Genomic DNA, 20,754 nt, shown 5'->3' with positions numbered 1-20,754 from the left:
CTCATATAACTAAACCAATTTAGGGGGTACTGTCTATAAAAAATTAAGTTGAAAAAATAAGGACCACCCTAATATACATTAAGTGTATTTAAGTATGTACCTATCTATTATCTATACCTACCTGGTTAGTATAGTTTCTATAAACAATAAGTTAAAATATATGTATATTTATATATATAATATACATTAAGTGTATTTAAGTATGTATCTGTCTATTATCTATACCTACCTGGTTAGTATAGTTTCTATAAACAATAAGTTAAAATATATGTATATTTAATATGCATTGACTTTACATTTAAAATGGCATAATATGGTAAACAAAAACAGATACTTCCACCTAAAATATTATATACAGAAGTTTGTAGAATTTTGGGAAAAAACTGGCGGAAGCAGCACAAAGCCTTACAGACTTGTAATAAGCGCCAAAAAAAATTATATACAGGATAGATACAAGTAATACAACTGTATAAATGCTCTTATTATTTTTCGTCTACCATTGTATTATATATTTTCATTTCACCGGTTGGTGCATTATTGTGTTAACAAATTTCTAGAACAATACACTTATTTATATTTGATCTATATAACCATGGACGTAACCTTTTGAGTTTTGATAAGGTAGGTAACCGAATAGTCAATAGATAATATTATTTATCTCAAATATAATATACTACCTATTGGTTTCAGGGTCGGCCTTAGGTTTTTCTCCGCCTTAGGCAATTTTAAAATTTTGTATACTATATAATATAATAATTAAATCGATTTTGTACAATCGAAATTAGCCGCTCGATTAGATTAGAAAAATAAGCAGCCACCTAAGGCAGCAGTGCAGCATTAGTATTTTGCTATAGCATTGTGCCGGCCCTGATTGGTTTTATGTGATATAGCCAGAGCCCAACTTAGGGGGGCTAAGGGGGCTGCAGCCCCGGGCCCCGATATTATTTGGGGCCCCGGGCCCCTGTTAATATTTAATTATTAAAGTGGCATTTAGATAATAATTAATTTTGGGGCCCCATTAGAAAATTTGACCCGGGTCCCAAAATTCCTAAGTTGAGCTCTGGATATATAGCCATTAATAGATGATAATTTATTACTGATAGTTGATCGACAAACAACAAGTAACAATTTTTAATTTGAAAGGGTAATTTTATTTAGGTTATATTGTGCTTCAATTAACTTACATAATTTCAGAAAAATTCTCAAAAATGTTTGATTATTATGTAGACGTTTATTATGTGTATAACTTCTTAAAATAGAGTTTATTAAACAAAGACCGTGTAATGTAAGATACTATAAGATATAATATTTTATGTTGTTTTACATCTGAAGTATTTTGAACTAATACATTTTTGAGTTTTAATTCAATTATTATATTATGAAAAATTAAATTATTTTACGGGGTGTTTTTATTGACTTTGACCCTATATTATGTATTTTTGCAAGCGTCACTGTGTATAATTGTACTCTCTAGGGATCACCAATTATTATTTTTGGAAACCCACGGGTCACCATTTTATGATCCCTAGTAGATCTATTATTCACTATGCAATAATTAATATTGATTTTTATTATAGTATTTATATTATATAACAGATATATTAAATTAGTTTGAGAATTCCTTAAAAACCACGAACAATTAAACGAAATATAGTAACAGAAATCAACAATATAAAATAAATTATGTATAAACTGTGAAACTTTAGCTTTTGACATAAAAAAAATAGGTTTAAGTATATTATCTCATCATCCTAAATGACTTAAATTCATTACACAGAGTTGCTGAATAATTTTTAATGTATATTATGTGATTACTAGATTTAGGAAATCTCAGCAAGATATTATATAAACTATAAGATCATTATTTCATATGTAAGTTTTAAAATATCTAAGTAGGCATATTTTATAAAACTGCGAGTTGTTACAGTAATAACGATTATATGTTATTTGTGCACAGCTCCGTGTACTGGTGTAATACTAAACCAATGCTCGATCAGAATTCAGAAAGTTGTTTTAATGAAACCGTGGCGTGGTGCTACTCATCGCGTGCAATCGATCGTGCCACGGTGTAATTTTGAGTATTATACTTACATTTCATTGTTGTTTTTATTTGTATCTATAATTCTTAACAGCTATAGGCTATAGCATATAAGGTTTTATATATTATTCATAAGTCTATAGACTATATAATAATATATATTGTACAATAAACCGTTTATAAAACATATAAGTATATAACGATATAAGTTTAAGTACTTGAGGTATAATAATGGTCATGGAAAAATTTCCATGTATCAAAATTACCAGAAAAAAAATAATAAGTGAACAATAATTTAGTCGTTTAATAGCAAATTTTTTTTGCTGCCATAAATTACCTTTATATATTTGTAAACTCACATTCCAATAAGATAATATACTATATACTGTATAATCACTATACTATAGTGTATACTGTATACGTATAGTATGCATTATGCATCTATATAGGTACATTATATAAATAAGCATTAGACTATTTAGACAAGAATAAAGAAGGTATAAGTAATATCAAATTAATTCACATACCCAAAGGCCAATACACATAAATTATTATAAAATATTGTAATATAAAATCTTTTTAGTCCATATTAGTTTTTAAGACAACTTCACAAATAAATAAATCACGTTTTGTACGACATCGAGTTTTAAATTTAAAACTATGTTTTCTACCACATTTATAATATTATATTATGCTAGATTTCCAGATCGTACCTACTTGGATTTATCTGAAGTTTTATCTTAAATATTGAATCTAAGCATCTAATAATCAAAGAACGAACATATTCTCGTTTATAAATAACGATAAATTATATTGTATAATAGGTACCACTATTACAAAATGCTAAAAGTAGTATAAATGTATAATATGCAATACCTTAATTATTGCAGATTTAAAAAAACTTGGTGTTAGGTATATAATATAATATAATATATCATTTGTGGTGGGTATTAATCGTAATAATGGTTGCGATCCGCGATAACATTTATTAAATTGCTATCTGTTTCTTATATCTTATAGTAAGCTCAGTCTCTGTACGACATCGTTGTCGACTAGAACGTTGTACTACCGCCCATCTATATTGCATAAAGCAAAATAATTTAATTAATTAAAATAAAAAGTACAGTCAACTTTATATTGTTTTTATATATTATCGAACACTTGAATTAGATAAGATAATTAATCTTAATAGAGGCTACAATTCAAAAATAGATATATACTACATTTTTACTCACTAATTTTATTCTTTTATAATTTTTTTAACCATTATATTTTTGTAACTATATATTTTAATACAATAGTACATACTACCTATATATTTTAGCCAATTTTGTATTTGATAATATTTTTATCTGATAATTTTTATAACTGGCCACTTTTTCGTGGCCATTTTGAACACGGATATTTTTACCGAATATACCATAACCGATGTAGAGCGCACGGCCTTGAATCATATTAGAGGCAGAGGGATTCACCGCGGTCGACTCTGCGTCTACTACAATAACCATCATTTCATAAACGTCCCAAAAGCCAAAGTTAAAGTTTTAAACACACGTCTTAAACAGATTAAACTTCTAAAAAGTACTCGCATATAGCCATATAGGATTATACATATTATAAGGTTGTGTATAACTTAAAAATGATTTAACGCAACCACTGTAGGTCGTATAGTGATCTAGTGACTAAAGTAAGTATAGTAGTATAGCCGGTAGTCGAGCGGTAAGTACTTAGTTATTATAATATACACGAGCACTTTTAAATGTTATAAAATAAATATATTTGTTGTAGTGATGATCTACATCATCATGCATTTGCGCATACATAATCTATATAAATCATAAAGTTACACTATCTATGAATCATTATATGCTAAAAAACGAATGAAAAGCTGTTAATTGATCGTTAATTAGATCTCTACTCCACATTATACTCGTATAGGTGCAACTGTACAAGGTACTCTATAATATAGTCTACAATTCATTAATTATAAGTATATTATTTACTCTATATTCTTTATACATAGACATTATAATATGTGCGCACATACAAGTTTTAAAATATTTGTCAACCTATTATATTGTTATATATGATATGTACGTGTGTGTTATAATACGCGGCATATATATCGTTAGCGGGGGAAAAAAATCAATAACGCGTTCAAAGTGCGTGCGTCGCGGGTGTTCTTTATTATTATATTATTCAATACGCGCAATCACTGCGTGCATTAAAATGTACGTTATATATTATATACAGCTAAGCAGCTTGGTTATTATTGTAATATTATTTTAATGTGTAAAACGCATAACGGATTAGATGGAAATAAAAAAAACCGACAGTATTTTCATAAAATCCGTCGGATCGACGAAAGCGAAACGGAAACAACATATAATGACGGAACTCTATAGTTCATATTTTGGTACACCGCCTTTACACGCGTTTACTATGCACTAATTAACATGTACTGTTGATATTATTATTATTTAAGTCAAAATAGAACGCTATTTGCTACTAATTCATTAGGTATATTTGGTATAAAAAAATGTTTAACTGCAGCGTGCAGCGGCGGCGACAATTCATATCGTACTAATACATTATATTATAATATATTGTCATGAAAATGATTATAAATAGGTAGGTAATAATCCTTATTACCTGTTAATTTTTTTAAAAAATAATTAATGTAGGTACCTAATGCCTATGTATGGATATATTATATCAACGTGTGCCACAAACAAATGCTGTTTTATTAATAAACTGCGCGTCTGTACAGTCTACATTAGGTACTCGGAATAATTGCACAGCTGTAATTGCATGTAGGCGGACGTTATTAATATTATAATATCATATAGATTATTATATATCATCAGATGTTTACATTTAACACCTGTCCAATATGGCTGTACATAATGCAGTCCAGCGAGTGCTAAATGTAAATATGTACCTATTTATACAAAATATTATAATATTAATATGATAAATTCGGATCGATGACAATAGTGAATTGAAATTTAAACGGATCTATGTAGCTGTGAAGTTTACATGAACTGAATTACGAGTCATGTCCATAAATAAAAACATTAACGGAATAAATACCTAGATAATGTGAAGTATATAGTATGTATATTATAGGTACGCACTACTGATATTCTGGCCGCCATCGGGTGAACGGAATAATATTATTGATCGGTTAACAATAGTCGGATAATGTGTAGTACACTAGTACTTATATCATATATAATGTATATCAATATGTTATATATTATATTATGCTGTTTAATTGTGACTAAAATATAACGTATAATATTGGTTAGTTTATAATATGTTCATATAGAAATATTGGAGTTGTTTTTATCAAAAGTACATTATTAGTGTGAAATTATATTAAAAAACCCAGACTTGGATTGCATTTTTAAGTTGTTAAATCAATCTAATATAATATTGTTCAATAGTTCAATAATGAACATATTTAAAATAACAATATTGCAAAAATAATTATTATTTTAATATTATGAGTTACGAAAATAACGAGTATGAATTTAGAGAAGGTAAAAAAAATTTGTTAGTTTAACTCTAGTATAGCTCAGTTACTTTGTTGAAACATTGAATTATTTATAATGAATAATTATTTAGTTATTTAAATTTTGTTATTAAATTAACATCAAGAGGAGTATTCAAATTATTTTACAATACAATTACAATATTATACACTAAAGGTACATATTATACAAATATACAATGGCTTAATAACTATTTGATATTTTTATTTCGTTTGATTAGTTATTAATATAGTTTATTTAAATTTAAAGTTGTCAATTTAACTAGCATGCTAAGAATATATTCATTATGAGTTATGACTTATGACTATTAAAAAAAGCTCATTTTGAGTGAAAAAATTTTTGAATAGTATTATTTTAATCGGGAGTTTATTTTATAAATATTACATTTATATATTATTTTGTAATATACTCTGATAATAGTGACGAGTGTGAAAATTATTTTTGTGGTTAAAGTTTAATGCTTCAACATCGAGAGGGGTTTCTAGTAGTAAATTGAATCCAATTGATATTTAAGGGTAAAAATTTTTCAGTGCCCAATCTAACGGGATAAGATACTTACGACGCAGTTCACACTTACAGCACGTCAACACCTGATGTTTTTAGGTTTTTTTTTGTTACGATTTAAAAATGAATAATCACTAAACGTAAATATTTGAAATGTTCACCAAGTATTTGCATTAGTATATTTAAGACATTTATAATTTTTCTAAATGTATCAGCTATTAATTCTATTTATAGACATTTTCTATTTTATATCTTATAGTTTTTTTTTATGTTGATGAAAAATAAGGTTCACACAAGTATGTAATATGTACTTCGTGGACTGACTAGATATACGCATAAATATATTTGCTTTTATGTTGATTTGGGTAACCTAAATATAATCCGTATACGTGCAGACGTGTAGTAAATGTAAATCGTTGGACTGCATGGTTCAAAATTTCAAATTTAATATACATACTTATTAGTTTTAACTGAAATACAAATCTCGAACGCAAGGTTTTTTAAAATGTATTTTCTATGTATATACTATGTATTAGGTATTAAGGTATCCAATGGAGTACTAATGGGGGATAGGGGTTGAGGATAATCTCCCTCCATCCCTCGAATTTTTTAGGATGAATTATGTTATTATGAAAAAATTAAAATGTATGATACCTGTAATTAATTGTATTGTACTTAGTTATAACAAATTGTCCATTTTAATAAAATAAACAGCGTACATTTTAAAATACCTTTGTAATATTGTTCTATGTAAGAACAGCTTACATTATCTAATGTGGGTACTTACGGGAATACATGAGTATTTCCATGAGAATATTGTAGATAGGTATGGACGTGAACGAACGGTGTAATTATAGCCAATCTGTAATCGACAATCGTGAGGGGAAAATCATCGACTAAATGGATTGACTCATCTAAGTATCCATAGAGGAATACCAATCCAAAATAATGAAGTGGTCCATATTTTTTCGGAAAAAAAATAAAAAGTTTATGTTTTAAAAAAAAAAAATATCTAAATTATTATTATTCAACAATTTATTTAAAATGCATACAACTCAGTAGTACCTAAGGAAGGTTATTTTAGACTTCATTTTATTTTGACATGTCAATTAAAAATAACAACATGAATAAAAATTAATAATCTAGTAAAATGTATGATATGTATTATTATGTTCAGGTGTTAGGTAGGTAGGTACTCAGGTCATCCAATATGTTAATTTAAAAATTAAAACACCTTCAAAGTTGAGGTCTAAGTACGTTACTGTATAAATATCAATATAATATACGTCTTACGATATCGTCTCAAGTTCTGTTTAATATGTTATAACTTATACCTAGGTACTGTAGACAAATAAAACAATATGATGGACAGTTTACCTGTGTATACTGTATAGTGTGTACCCCATATACATATAGGTACTTACTTGTTAAAAAGATATAAAATTCCATTTCTGCATCATGTTTATACATCTCGAGTGTTTTTTATCTACAACATAGCGAAAGAGATGCCACAAATAAATGAGCATAAAATCTAGTCTGTAAACAGATCACATAGGCATATAATATATATTATACTACCCTAACCGGCAAAATCAAATTGTATTTTACGTATCAGTCATCCTGCGTCTGCCATATAATATTGTAGTATAGAGGAATAATAATTAAACATATCGTTATTATACATATTATTATAAATATAAATTTAGAATATACCTTCATGCGTATTATAATGATATATACATTATACAGCGGTTATAAAATATAATATTATATGATCTGCTGCAGCTGCAGCTGTAGCGACGCGTCGGTTATTGTCGTACCTATAGCTAGGTATATACCAGCAGCTATATAATACGCTTTTCGCCGACTTGCCAAGGAGGTTGGGTTTTTCGGCAATAAGCTCCCCCCCGGCCGTCGCCGAGGCGTCGCCGCCCCGTACGACACTGGTGATGAGCAGCAGAGGACGGGGCGAAGAAGAGGGGCGTTCGGACTACGTATATATAACGTGCTGGCGGCGCGTGCTCGGTGTGTGTGTGTGTGTGTGTGTGTGTGTGTATATTATAGTGTGCTATACGACTACTGCGACTACGGGAACAGTGGCGGCCGCCGCGTCATCGGCGGTGCCAAAATCAATAATCAGTATTGTTTATCGATTTTTTTCTCTGCGCTCAACCGTCGCCGAAGCCGCGCGCGTTTCCCGTACAAGCCGCCCCCGTGCAGTGTGCGTATAGCGCGTGTACATGCTCCTGTCTCGCCGACCGCTTATTTTCGCCGCGCCGTCCCGTGCCGCAGCAGCCGTCGTACACGCATCGCAGCCGACGCCGTCGTCGTCGTCGTCGTCAGCAGCTGGCCCCCGACTTGTCGTAGCCCGACTCGCCATCGGCCGGAGCGTATACACAGCAGTGGTCGGCGTCGTGGATCCGTTGTCAAGGATTATACCTACGCCATATAGCGACCGCAGGTAAAAATAATATAATAATAATAATGATGAAAAAAAAAATTATACGCGCGAACGAAACCGGCCGCGAGAGGTCCGTCGAAGTCGCGATCGTATATACCGCGCACATATAATTGGCACGTATATATATTATATACTTATATATATAGTATAGTCGCACGTCACACAGCCGCCGCCACCACCGCCACCGCCGCCACACGACAGACACCACCTGGCTATAAAACGATACTAATTATTACGACTTACCTAGTGGCGACTAATGGGCATACGCATCGTTACTACGAAACAAAATATTATAATATTTCGTTAATTTTATACGTTTTCTAGCCGATATATTATTATGTATTAATATTAATAAGAACGCCGCGGCAAAAAGTATATTCGTTCACAAACCGGTTGCCAACTGTGCAGTAGTTGACAGGATCTGTAAATTATATTATGAATAACTATAATAATATTACCGATTGTTTCAAGCTTTTGCGATAGACTTTTATAATATGTTTTATAAAGTATCTTGGTACACAGATTTTGAGTTTTAAATAATACGCGGCAAGCGATTCACCAAACATGATCATTTCTCACCTCTGCGTTTTTCCTTTAAACAACGAATTCGTTCGATTTATAATAATTTATCACCACATATTTATTCTTTTTAATAATTTACATTAAAAAGTGTCTAGTGGATTGTCCTGCATATATATTATTATTATAATACTGCTGTATACCTGTTAAGTGTATGTACAGTGGTTAGTACCTACCTATAATAGTTGTAGGTATTATAAAACTCGTATTTAATCATCCAATTTTTAATTTTATTATTATTATTGTAATGTATAAAAATAAACTTGTTGTCTCGATGTGGGATCGAACCCCACCCACGCGTAAATCCGTATGGCACTAATTTTCGTGCATCTTTACTCTAAACATGTAGACGGTGTACAGTGCAGAAATCGATGATCGTGTTAAAAAATACCCTAGTTCGCGAGCTTTATATTTTTCCGTTTAACTTAAATTCATATTATTTTGTTTAAGAATAATATAAAATTGTATTATCTATAACATGTTATTTACAATCAGCATAATGCAGACGTTGTAGGTTAATATTTGTAATAGAGCCACATTTAATACCAAATAAATAAAATAAATAATAATGAAAAAAATGATATATATAAGATATATTAGGTATTATAGTTACCTGCCTTTTGCCACATTGATAAGAGGTGATTGTAGGGTGCTAAAAACGCCCTTGTTTAATTTTAGCATAACCATTGTTGACCATAGTTTCAAAATATTATAACTTAAGAAAATATTTTATTTTACCTAAAATTTCAAGCATCTATAGTTATTCACTTTTGAATTACAACAAAACAATAAAAATCGTTTGTGGGGGATAAATTGTTTTACTGGTGAATAATATGCAATAATGTCGTAAAAATTCTAATATAAAGCGCTCAAAAAAAAAAAAAACAATTTAACTTTCCAGTAATATATTATATATTTTACTTTAGGTTAAAAATAGATAATTAATATCGTAATAAATTTTCAAAACTTTTTACTCACAAACAAAAATATTATCACTTATCACATAAATTAATCTAAAACAAGACTATTAAATAAGTTTAAAATTGCAAATGTTTATAAATAGCACAAAAAGAATAGTATTTAGTGAAAATATCAGATCTTTAACTATTTATCCTTAAATTAAGTTCAATAAAAAAAAAAAATTGATTTTGTCAAAAATTGAAGGTTTTTTTGCTATTTTTTTTTACTTTTAACTCCCAAAGTCCCAACCCCTCGAAGTTTCAACTTTATATCAGAAACCGCTATCAAAGTTTAAATATTTTTATTGTTCCAAAAAGTATTTATATATTATTGTAAGAATGTAAGACCAATCATCGCTCCCCTAACCCCTTACAATCTAAAATTATGCCCCAGTTTCAGTTTACCTACACATGTAGTTATTACTGTATAGGTAGCTAAAAATATAGGTTTTCAATATATATATACAAAAATATATTATTCTATAAATTATAATATAAACCAGATACCTACCTAATATATGTATAATCATTAATCAATGGTTGCACTATAGACGAATTGCAGTTTAAAAATTTCATTTTTATCATCAAATTATATAATATATTAAACGATAAATCAACATAAATCAAAAATTTCTATAATAATAAGCTCAAAAAGAAGTCGATATATTTTGAGAATTTTATCATGTATCTATGTCTATTAAATGCTATTACAAATATTTAGTAAAAAAAAATAGTCTATCATAGATTATTCATTTTTAAGTTACAACAAAAAAAAAAAATTAATTTTGTCTAAATCACGGTAGATTATAGTAAAAGTATAATAATATAATATAATCTATCGTGGTCTAAATTTACTGGCGTTCTGTGTTGATTAAATATAATTTTTTTCAGTTTTTCCTAATTATTTCGAAAAGTACAGGGAACACAGTAAAGGAATTTTACCTCAAAATATAAAATGTAAATTCTATTTGTAACCAAATAACCATTTAGACCTAAAAATAAGATTGATTAAGTTGAAGCACTTTTGCTGCTAAAAAATAGTATTTAGACACAAAAAAAATAACTTATGGTTTGTAAATTTTTGTAAAATCAATATATTAGCTAAATAGTAAATACATATTTAATTTTAACTGAAAGACCTAGGACAAAGACAAATCTGGATCTACGTAGGCAATATAGAGTAATACTGTTACTGTAAAATTTTTATAAACTTATAACGACTCATAAATTCTATAATAATAAAGAATCATTTATAAGAATTCGTAGTTCGGTTATTTGTATAAGCATAGCAACTGTAATATAGCTTTAAATGGAAAGTTTGTCACTTTGTATCAATATTTTGATATTTATATACTCTGAAGTCCTAAAGGTATAATGCACGTAGTATTAAATAATATATGTACCTTTAGATTTTTTAAACATTGTTTATGTACAATTAACGAACGGATTGATGGAAGAATGTGGATTGGGCGTTTCTAATCCTCCTTCTAATAAATCATGCATTAAGTATTATATAGTAATACATAGTATAGTACCCAATTCCTATAAATGACAAATAGGTATAAATATATTATATATAACGTGTTGTTTATATTTATTTTGCATCAGATATTAAGTTTTACCTACGACCTACCTATAAAATATTTAAAGAAAACAACATTGATTTATTTCATCGATTATCTCTTATTTTATTTTATTTTTAAATCTATTTTTATTAGCTTCTAGTGTAACTATATGATAGCTCAACAATTATTAAAAATATACATAAGATAACTAAAATTCATTTCAAGATAATAACACATTAAAACAGTAAAACATATAATAATTAAGATAAATATGAATTGAAAACTTATCACTCATAAAATGAACAAATTACAGATAGTAAATACGGTGATTAAAAATATTGTATTAATTTGGATGATAAGGTAAGAATAATTTTTGGACTATGGAATAAGCTGTTTGTTTAGAACAACTGTAAAAAGCGCAATGAAGGGATTAATTAATGCGGAAAATTCTGAAATAAATTTATTAAATGACTTATTGTTAGTGTGGCTATCACGTAAAAATATGTTATTTTAGTCAGCGATAGAGGCGTAAAAAGCTATGTGAATGTGAGGGGTAGTTTTGAGACAAGAGGACGTGAATACTGTATTCGAAGTTTATGGTTTTGTATTAGTTGTTTTGCGACGTTTAAGAAATACTTTAAATATTGGACATCCTTTGTAGCTGGAGGTATAATTGCCCATGCAGCCATGCAAAGGGCACACTTGCAGGCTGGATTACTTTTTTTAGTGCAAATGTTTGAGTGGTTACCCTCACATTCAACATAGCGTGATTGACGATGGAAATAGTTTAAGGTGTGTCCGTAGCTCTGACAGTTTCAACACAGGCGGATCACTTAGTCGTATCTCATGTCGCCGCCAAATTAATCCCATTTTTCCGCATAATTCTCAAATTATTTTTGTCTTAGACTCTTAGAACATGGTTATGAATTTTTGATTTGAAAAGTGATAAATAGACATAGAGAAATATTTATTATTTGAAACCATCTTAGTGCTATAATACTATCTCAATTCTCAATTCTGAAGTTATCGATTGATAAATCCCCAATAATTATACAAATAAAATAAAATGAATAATATAGTGTGTCGTCGCAGCGATAACTGCAAAGTTAACAACCAAGTCAGTGTGGTATCACGTATGATTATCACCTGTAGATATTAGTGCATTTACAGTTCACAATTTTTAAATAATAATGTCGAATATTGAATATATTTCTACACAGCGAAAAGGGGAATGCCTTATTTTCAATAACTATTATTTTAGAATTGATAGAAAAATAAAAAATAAAAAATATTGGAAGTGTATTGAAAACTGTGGAGCTCGTGTAATAATTTCAGATGAATTCACTGTACATTCCAATAAGTTTTGTAATCATAATCACAGCCCTCGTCCAATTAAAATTGAAGAAAAACGTTTTAAGGTCAAACTTCTTACGAGAGCAAGAGAAAACTCTCTTGAACCAATTCCGAAGGTAATTATAAAGTGTCAATAAAAAAATTTTAGATGACCAAAAATACTTGAAAAATTAATACAAGGTTCCTTATGCGTTGTTCTTATTGTAGTTAAAAATAAATCAAAGATCGTTAGTCACAATTTTTTTATAAGTGTTTATAGTTCGAATTTTTACGAAATATGCCAAAATCACGAAAATTTGCTAGTAATTTTGTAGTTGAAAAATCATAAATATTTTTGTGTTTATATCTAAGGTTAAAAAATTCAACAGTAAATTTGCCAAGAGTTTTCCTTCAAGTAGCTATAGAGTAAACTCGAAGCATCATTATAGGAAAGATTATAAGTGCATTTGAATTTTAAATTTTTACGATATTGCGTAACGATAATGATTTATTCTCAAACGAGTCAAACGAATTTAAAAATTTGTTATAATTCAAAAATTATAAGTCGTATATACTTGAAAATTTCACCAGTTGTTTAGATTGGAGTTTTCTTTATAAAATTTTCTTTTAAAAATATTTCATTAATTTTAATGCTATATGTATAGGCATTTGAAATATTCGTTTTTGTTTATTTATTATTATTGGTCCTACGATCTATAAGGTAACTGGACTTTAATTTGGGTTTGCGAAATTGATTAAAGATGTGGTCATTTTTGATGATATTCGTGATAAGACTGGTTGAGGGACCTAACTCCAAAAGTGAGTCAGATATATTAAAAATAAATGTAGTGTGGTGCAGGTTTCTAATTATGAATTATGATCTTGTAGGGTCAATGTGTTAGTGGCACGAAAGCGTGAAACTAGGCACAATTTTTGCGAAACAAATATATCTTGGTGTTTTTGCCCCATTTGGATAGGTGAATAAGGAGATGATGACAGCTACCGTTTAAATTTGGAAATTTATAGAGAGGTGAAAATGCTTTCAACAGAGTGAAACCAGTCAGTGGCGGTTTTTATGGTTTTTTGGGCGATTTTTTTTATATTATGTATTAATGTAACTCGTATTTTAATACCTAGATTATAATTTGTATTGAGGGGTGGGGAGTTGACATTTTAACAACCCCCCCTCTTGAGGTTAGATCAAAACCCCCACTGAAACCAGTGAACTGTTCACATAATTAAAATTAGTAATAACTAAACGGTCAATCGTGCAACCGTGTTGCAGGCCAGTACCAAACTGATATCTCCTTTTCCTACAAATACTCGTAGTATAAACACTAGAATAATATGCTGTTAATTTTAATATAATTCTATTATTATTCGATCTATATTTTATATGATAATATTTATATGAACACATATTTATAGATAACACATTAATACTTACACAAATATCATTACTAAAGATTAATATATATTTTCAATATTAATAAATTTAATATGATTTTACCTACCTATGTATAAACTATTAATACATATAAATTATTATATGTGTTTTCGAACTCTTCACTTATTGCATCCCCAAAAATATTGGTCTAGTTATATGTCTATAACTTATAGCGTATACTTATATTAAATTAATAATATTTAAAAAACTACCTATCTGCAACAGATAAATAAATCCAAACTTTTTTTTGTTGCAGATTACTTCCGGTATTATGTCCAATATGGCAAATGCTGAAAACTACCAATTGAAATGGCATAGTCATGGTGCTCATTTACATTCGACTATTGCGACGTTACACGGCACCACGGCGTTCACCGACGTGACGCTAAGTACGACCGACGGTCGCAACGTGTCGGCGCACCGTTTCGTGTTGTCGGCCTGCAGCGCGTACCTGAACCAAGTGTTCCAGAGCTGCCTATCCAATAATTTGGTCATAGTACTGCCGGCCGATATCAGTTATCGTACGCTTTGCATATTGCTCCAATACATGTACAGTGGCGAAGCAACGGTCACCAACAGCCAGCTGGACCGGGTGCTGAAAGCTGGTGAAGTTTTGAGGGTGAGAGGGCTGTGCCGGAGCAACGAGAACACGGTGGGCGTGGTGCCCAGACAGCAGACACCCGACAATAACAAGGATGACAAGTCGAAGCAGAAGTCCAAAGGTGATATGCCGCTATCGGTGTTGTCTGATGGCAACGAAAATAAGGAAAACGAAAAAGACAAGGACAACGACGATGGTGAGGTTAAAAAAGAAAATTCGGAAAACGAAGACCCCATGCACAACGCACTGCAGTTGGAGATCACCGTCAAGGAAGAACCACTTGAATGGAACGACAGTGATCGAACTGAAATGACCATTCAACCGGTAAGAGATTTAAAAAATAATACCAAGCACTAAAATACAAGTAAAGAATTGAAAATAATGATATGTTCACTGAGTAGTCCAAATTATTAAGTTTTTACTAGCCTTAAATAAAGGTATTATTGAGTACAACTCTTAAGAATTTTAGTAGAGTGAATTGTTCTATTGTTAAATTTAAAACTAAAAACATGTATGCATTAATTGTACCTATTTTGTATGTTGACTTTTTTACGATGTTTAAATTTTTATGATAATTATGATGATTTCGTAAAATATTGTTTAGGTAAAAATATTTTATCATATAGAAGAAAAGTTTTGAAACATCGTTAAAAAGCTAGCTATAAAAACATAGTTAAAGTTCTTAAAAGTTTAATAATGAGCATAAGATTAATTCACTCTAATATTAAAACTAAAACATAAAATTGGTTTTACTAATCACCAATTTACTATGTTGCGCATGGTAAAGCAGGAAAAAAAATATGTACCTAATGTTCTTCTTCGCATACTAAGTACTAACCTATACAATTTTCAGGAGCTGTATTCCAATTACGACGATGATGATGAGGAAGCCGATTCTGATTATTATGCTCCATTGACATGTGACATGTGTCAAGAAACATTTCGAACACCAGCCCTTTGGGTTAGGCATATACAAACCCACGAATTAGGCTCAATTACCGATTTACCGAAAAGAAAACGAAGAAAAACCACAGTACGTGTATTATACTTATTCGCCTATGCGTCTACAATCTATATCAAAAACAAACTGTTTTGTAAATATTTTAATAGCATCCTAATAATGATTCTTTTTTTTTTATAATTATTATTACAAAATAGGACGATGATGACGGAGGAGAGTTACCCCCCTTACGTTGTGAACTATGCCAACAAGAGTACCAAACACCCGGAGATTGGGTGCGACATATTCAAAGTGCACATACGGAGGAACAGCTGGCCATTACAAATAGTTTGGCAAGCGGTGGGTCAGGTATATTACCCTCAGCCAAACGACCGCGACCAAGAATAATGAATGGCCGCAAAGTGTGTCCAACTTGTACTAAGACGTTTCCGTCGCATGCGAGCATGTTAATACATAGTCGGACACACACAGGTGAACGGCCGTACCAGTGTGGTGTCTGCAATAAAGGTTTTAATGTAAAGAGTAATCTACTAAGACACATGAGAACATTACACGATACAGTCATAAGTCCTAATGCAATGGTCGAATACTGTAATGCCCAAGATGAAGTACCCCCTACAACATAAAAATATTAAATTAACATAATTGTTTACAAATTAAGATTACATTTTTACTTTTTTGGTCTAACTTATTTTTAGAGTTCATGAATATAATGCTAAATGCATAATTGAATTTACATGGAAAATTTCCAATTTCATTTACTTTCCTTAAATTCTTTAAATTTTTATTGACAAGCTTATACGTCATGTATTTCGATAATAAGCTCCTTTAAAATTTTACTTCCAATAACTATTAAGACATTTTTCAACACATTATGTTGTAAAAAAGTATACCAAATTCATACAGTTTTATATGAAATAATGTTACTTTTGTTTTAGTGCAACGCTTTTCATCTTTCCAGCATTTTTTATTTTATTTAACTTTTAATTAAGTATATCATAGTTTTGATACTAGTACAAAATAAGCAGATGTTAAGAATTAAAATTTATTTTTCAACAATGATAAAAAAGATCATTGTCTTCCTGCATATATTGAATTATATAATAATATTGTGTAAAATCCTAATAAAATGTATATAGTGATGTAAAAATAATTAGGATCTCATTCCATTTTACATTATTTTTCGAAGATTTTCTACTTATAGTAAATATTTATTATATTTAACCCAAATCCCGATAATAATGTGAAATTGTAATATTAAAAATGTACTTTTATTATATGCTCAGTAATTCAATAATAATTATTAATTACTATATATTATATTACTTTCAGTACTTTATTTTTTACGATCTTATAATGTAAATATTTAATAGAAATAAATGAAAATATTAACATTAAAACTGACTGTTTTCATGTATACAAATAAGAATTCTGTTAAAAAACTAAAAAATTAAGTTTGTCCTTAAGATCTATTATAGATAAATAATACAATTAAAATTAATCATCTTCTTCAATTTTAGGAGCTAAATAATACCGGATAAAACCCAACTCTTCAATTTGATATTCTACTACTAATGGAACATCACCAGACATTGATAAAATAACCTAAAAAAAAAATTAGTTAATAACTAAAATAACTTTTCAGCAAAATATAATATATTACTTGTGGAGATAAAGGAGCTGCTTTGCAAAACAAATTCAGGTAACGACAAGCAAACGTCAAACATACAGCTTGTTGCATTTCAATGGAAACTCCTTCTTCTTCTTTATCAATTGATGCACTTTGAGAAAGTTTGACATTAGCTATTTAAATTAAAATAAAAACAATTAATAGTTTCATTGTACAATTAATAGTATTATGATGTTAGCTTACCTGAACCAATGTCACCTGATGTAGAGAATTTTACACCATCTTTAGTACAAGCAATAATAACAGATTCTCCAAACTGACTCAAATCTCTGCATATTCTTGCAAACTCAGTTGAAGGCATCTTAATTACGCAAGAATAATTTGTTTCCTTAAAATAAAAACACAAGCATTTATCATCAAACATTTACTCTATTTTTTTAGCAAATTAAAATCCATTGACCATCAGACATTCAAATAACAGTAAGTATGTTTTACTTAGTATATTTAAAAACATAATGAATAGAAAAAGAAACTATAAGTTATAGTTATTTATTAATTAATAGGTACATCTAAATTTATTTTTCATACAATATATATAATCTATGATGATTTCCAAATTATATTATTATTAATTATTATACATTGTGATTTAGTTAAATTAAATTAAATTTAATTTTAAAAGGGTTTTCAAAATAGGGATGAAAAATATTAATTTTTCATTAAGGAAATAATAATTAATTATACATTGTAACAATTACTGTTATAATATTATTAATTAGAAAGAGTATAATATATTATAGGAAACTATAGTTCATATTTATGTCCTTTTAGTTTTTAAGTTCAAAAAGTTTAGTTAAAAAGTTTAATTGTGATTTGTGAATGACTTGAAATTGATAGTAATTCTATTCCTGAAGCTAAGAAAATGTAGTACTATGTTAATATTAATTAAATAGAAATTGATACTACATATTCTGAAATATTAGAATAAAAATGTATCAATAGATAATGTAACTTAAGACTAATTTTAAGCGAGTATGTGATTATTTTATCAATTATTATAGTGAACTTTATAACTTTGTGAGAATATATTCTTGATTTTATAAATAGTTGACTAAGGATAACTCATATAGGCAAAAATATGTTTAACATTTTGAGGGACTTTATTTCTCTATTTTAGCAATATTTGAGACATTTTTTTGCTGTAGCATATATTTATGTCATTCATTTAACCAATCAATTGGTATTTTTTTTAGGTTTTTTCTGAACTACTTACACAACGAAATGTGGGTATACTAAACCAAAAATTCAGTATAGGACAAAGTTTGTTGTTTAGATATTAACCATTTATGTTTCAAATTAAGTTTGAATTATTCAAAAAATATTACTAGAAAATTGGTTTCAAGTTTTTGGTTTCAATTCCTGAAGTGTTAAAAATATAAACAATTTATCTTATTTTAGTAGATAGCAATTAATTTTTAAATATATAATTAAATAAGCTGTCCGATGAATATTGTAATTTTTTAATGAACTCTCCTAACTGATACATCATATTATCATATTATATTACTTTTATCCATTAAATTCACAATACAATATACATATATTTTTACTTTAATAATAAATACACAATATGTACTTGCAGACACAATTAGAGTATATGTACTTGAACAACTAGATTAAGGAAGCCACTTATTGATAACACTTTCTTTCATATTTTTTTTTTATTTGATAAAGAATATTGTTATCTATACTGAGTACGCTGAAAGAGCGCAAGTCAACGGCGACCAAAATCGGTTTTTCTGCACATCCCCAATCGTCATTCTATTATAGGGAAACCAATTTTGATAGCAAGGAGAATGTGCGACGGACTTGCGCTCTCTCAACGCACTCAATATAGTAGGTTTCTATACCATTTCCGCAAAAGGCGACAAGAAGGGTTTTCATGAATGGTAAGGCATAAATGGAACCGTTTCTGGTAAATTTTTAACTATAATTAGTATATAACTATAATTTGGATTTGGGGATTTCCTATAATCCTATGTCAGATTTGAATTAAAAATACATAATCTACCAGACATAAAAATATAAATATTTAAAAGATTCAACATACAGGTATACCAAGATGTTCTTGATCCAAATTCATGAGTTTCATTTCATAGTCTGACATTTTCTCTTGGTTTGATGTCTCGAACATAATAGTAAGAGTATCTGCATTATCTTGTGCTTTGATAGTCATAATGTCATCATTAGAACAACATTTCATAATTTTCACCATGCTAAAATAATATAATATGAATAAATATAATATCATTAACTATCTGACAACATATTTTAAGAAGCAACAATGTGCTTATAATATATACCTTTCTAGATTAATACCCATTGACAAGTTCCGATCGCATCGAAATTTATCAAAACCAGTACTTTTCAAATACATGGATACTAAGCTAACATGGGCGTCGTCCATGGCCTGAAGTTGAATCCCGGAATCGGAACAATCGAATGTTGCTTCTTTTAAAAGTTCCTTAATGGCTTCCAAAATCTTTTTGAGCTGGCCACTCTTCAAAAGTCTTGCTTCAAACATGGTTATTGAGTAATTAAGTTAGAGAAAATAATTAATATAATAAAAATATAATTGAGAAAATCGACAAAATAATGTGGGTTAGGATAAAATGAAAAGTAAATAATTGTTTGATGGTTTAATAGACTAAATGCTTAAGATAGAAAGAATACTCGGTACTCGATAGACGACGATTCGCAATTACAATTTACAATTCACAAAAGATAGTGCCCATAAACGCGGGAAAATGGCGGTACTTGACAATGTGACCAACACCAAAACTTAACCTTTTTTAACAATTCATAATTTAAGGTAATTTTTTCAAAATCGTGGTTTAATGCAATTAAAAAAAAAACATTTTAAATGTTTTTATTATAATGTAAATTAGTACCTATAGGCTATATAGGTATAGTTAATGAATAATAATATTATTAATAATTATTATCTTCATGATTATAATATATCTGTGGATGAGAGATTTCCTAGAACAGTCAAACCACATTAGAAAACGAATTAGGAAATGTTTAGGTAATATTTTAAATTAGAATATCAACTATATA

General features: G+C 29.0%; 2 protein-coding genes across 2 annotated transcripts; one reads left to right on the top strand and one right to left on the bottom strand.

Annotated features, from left to right (window-relative positions):
* The first annotated feature begins 8,204 nt into the window (after window positions 1–8,204).
* LOC114129136 (zinc finger protein 227) lies at window positions 8,205–17,501 on the top strand. Its single transcript, XM_027993778.2, has 4 exons — window positions 8,205–8,560; window positions 14,699–15,367; window positions 15,897–16,076; window positions 16,202–17,501. The coding sequence occupies exons 2-4, from the start codon at window positions 14,714–14,716 to the stop codon at window positions 16,628–16,630; spliced, it is 1,263 nt and encodes a 420-aa protein (XP_027849579.1). The 5' UTR covers window positions 8,205–8,560; window positions 14,699–14,713; the 3' UTR covers window positions 16,631–17,501.
* LOC114129144 (proliferating cell nuclear antigen) lies at window positions 17,260–20,412 on the bottom strand. The gene is made up of 5 exons (XM_027993791.2): window positions 19,998–20,412; window positions 19,745–19,910; window positions 17,878–18,022; window positions 17,668–17,807; window positions 17,260–17,609 (listed from the first exon to the last, which is right to left on the bottom strand). Exons 1-5 carry the CDS (start codon window positions 20,216–20,218, stop codon window positions 17,502–17,504), a joined length of 780 nt encoding a protein of 259 aa, XP_027849592.1. The 5' UTR covers window positions 20,219–20,412; the 3' UTR covers window positions 17,260–17,501.
* Between the last annotated feature and the right edge of the window lie 342 nt (window positions 20,413–20,754).

The sequence above is a fragment of the Aphis gossypii genome, chromosome 1 (genome assembly GCF_020184175.1).
Source record: "Aphis gossypii isolate Hap1 chromosome 1, ASM2018417v2, whole genome shotgun sequence".
Lineage (NCBI taxonomy): Eukaryota > Metazoa > Arthropoda > Insecta > Hemiptera > Aphididae > Aphis > Aphis gossypii.
This window is presented reverse-complemented; position numbering and strand designations above follow the sequence as displayed.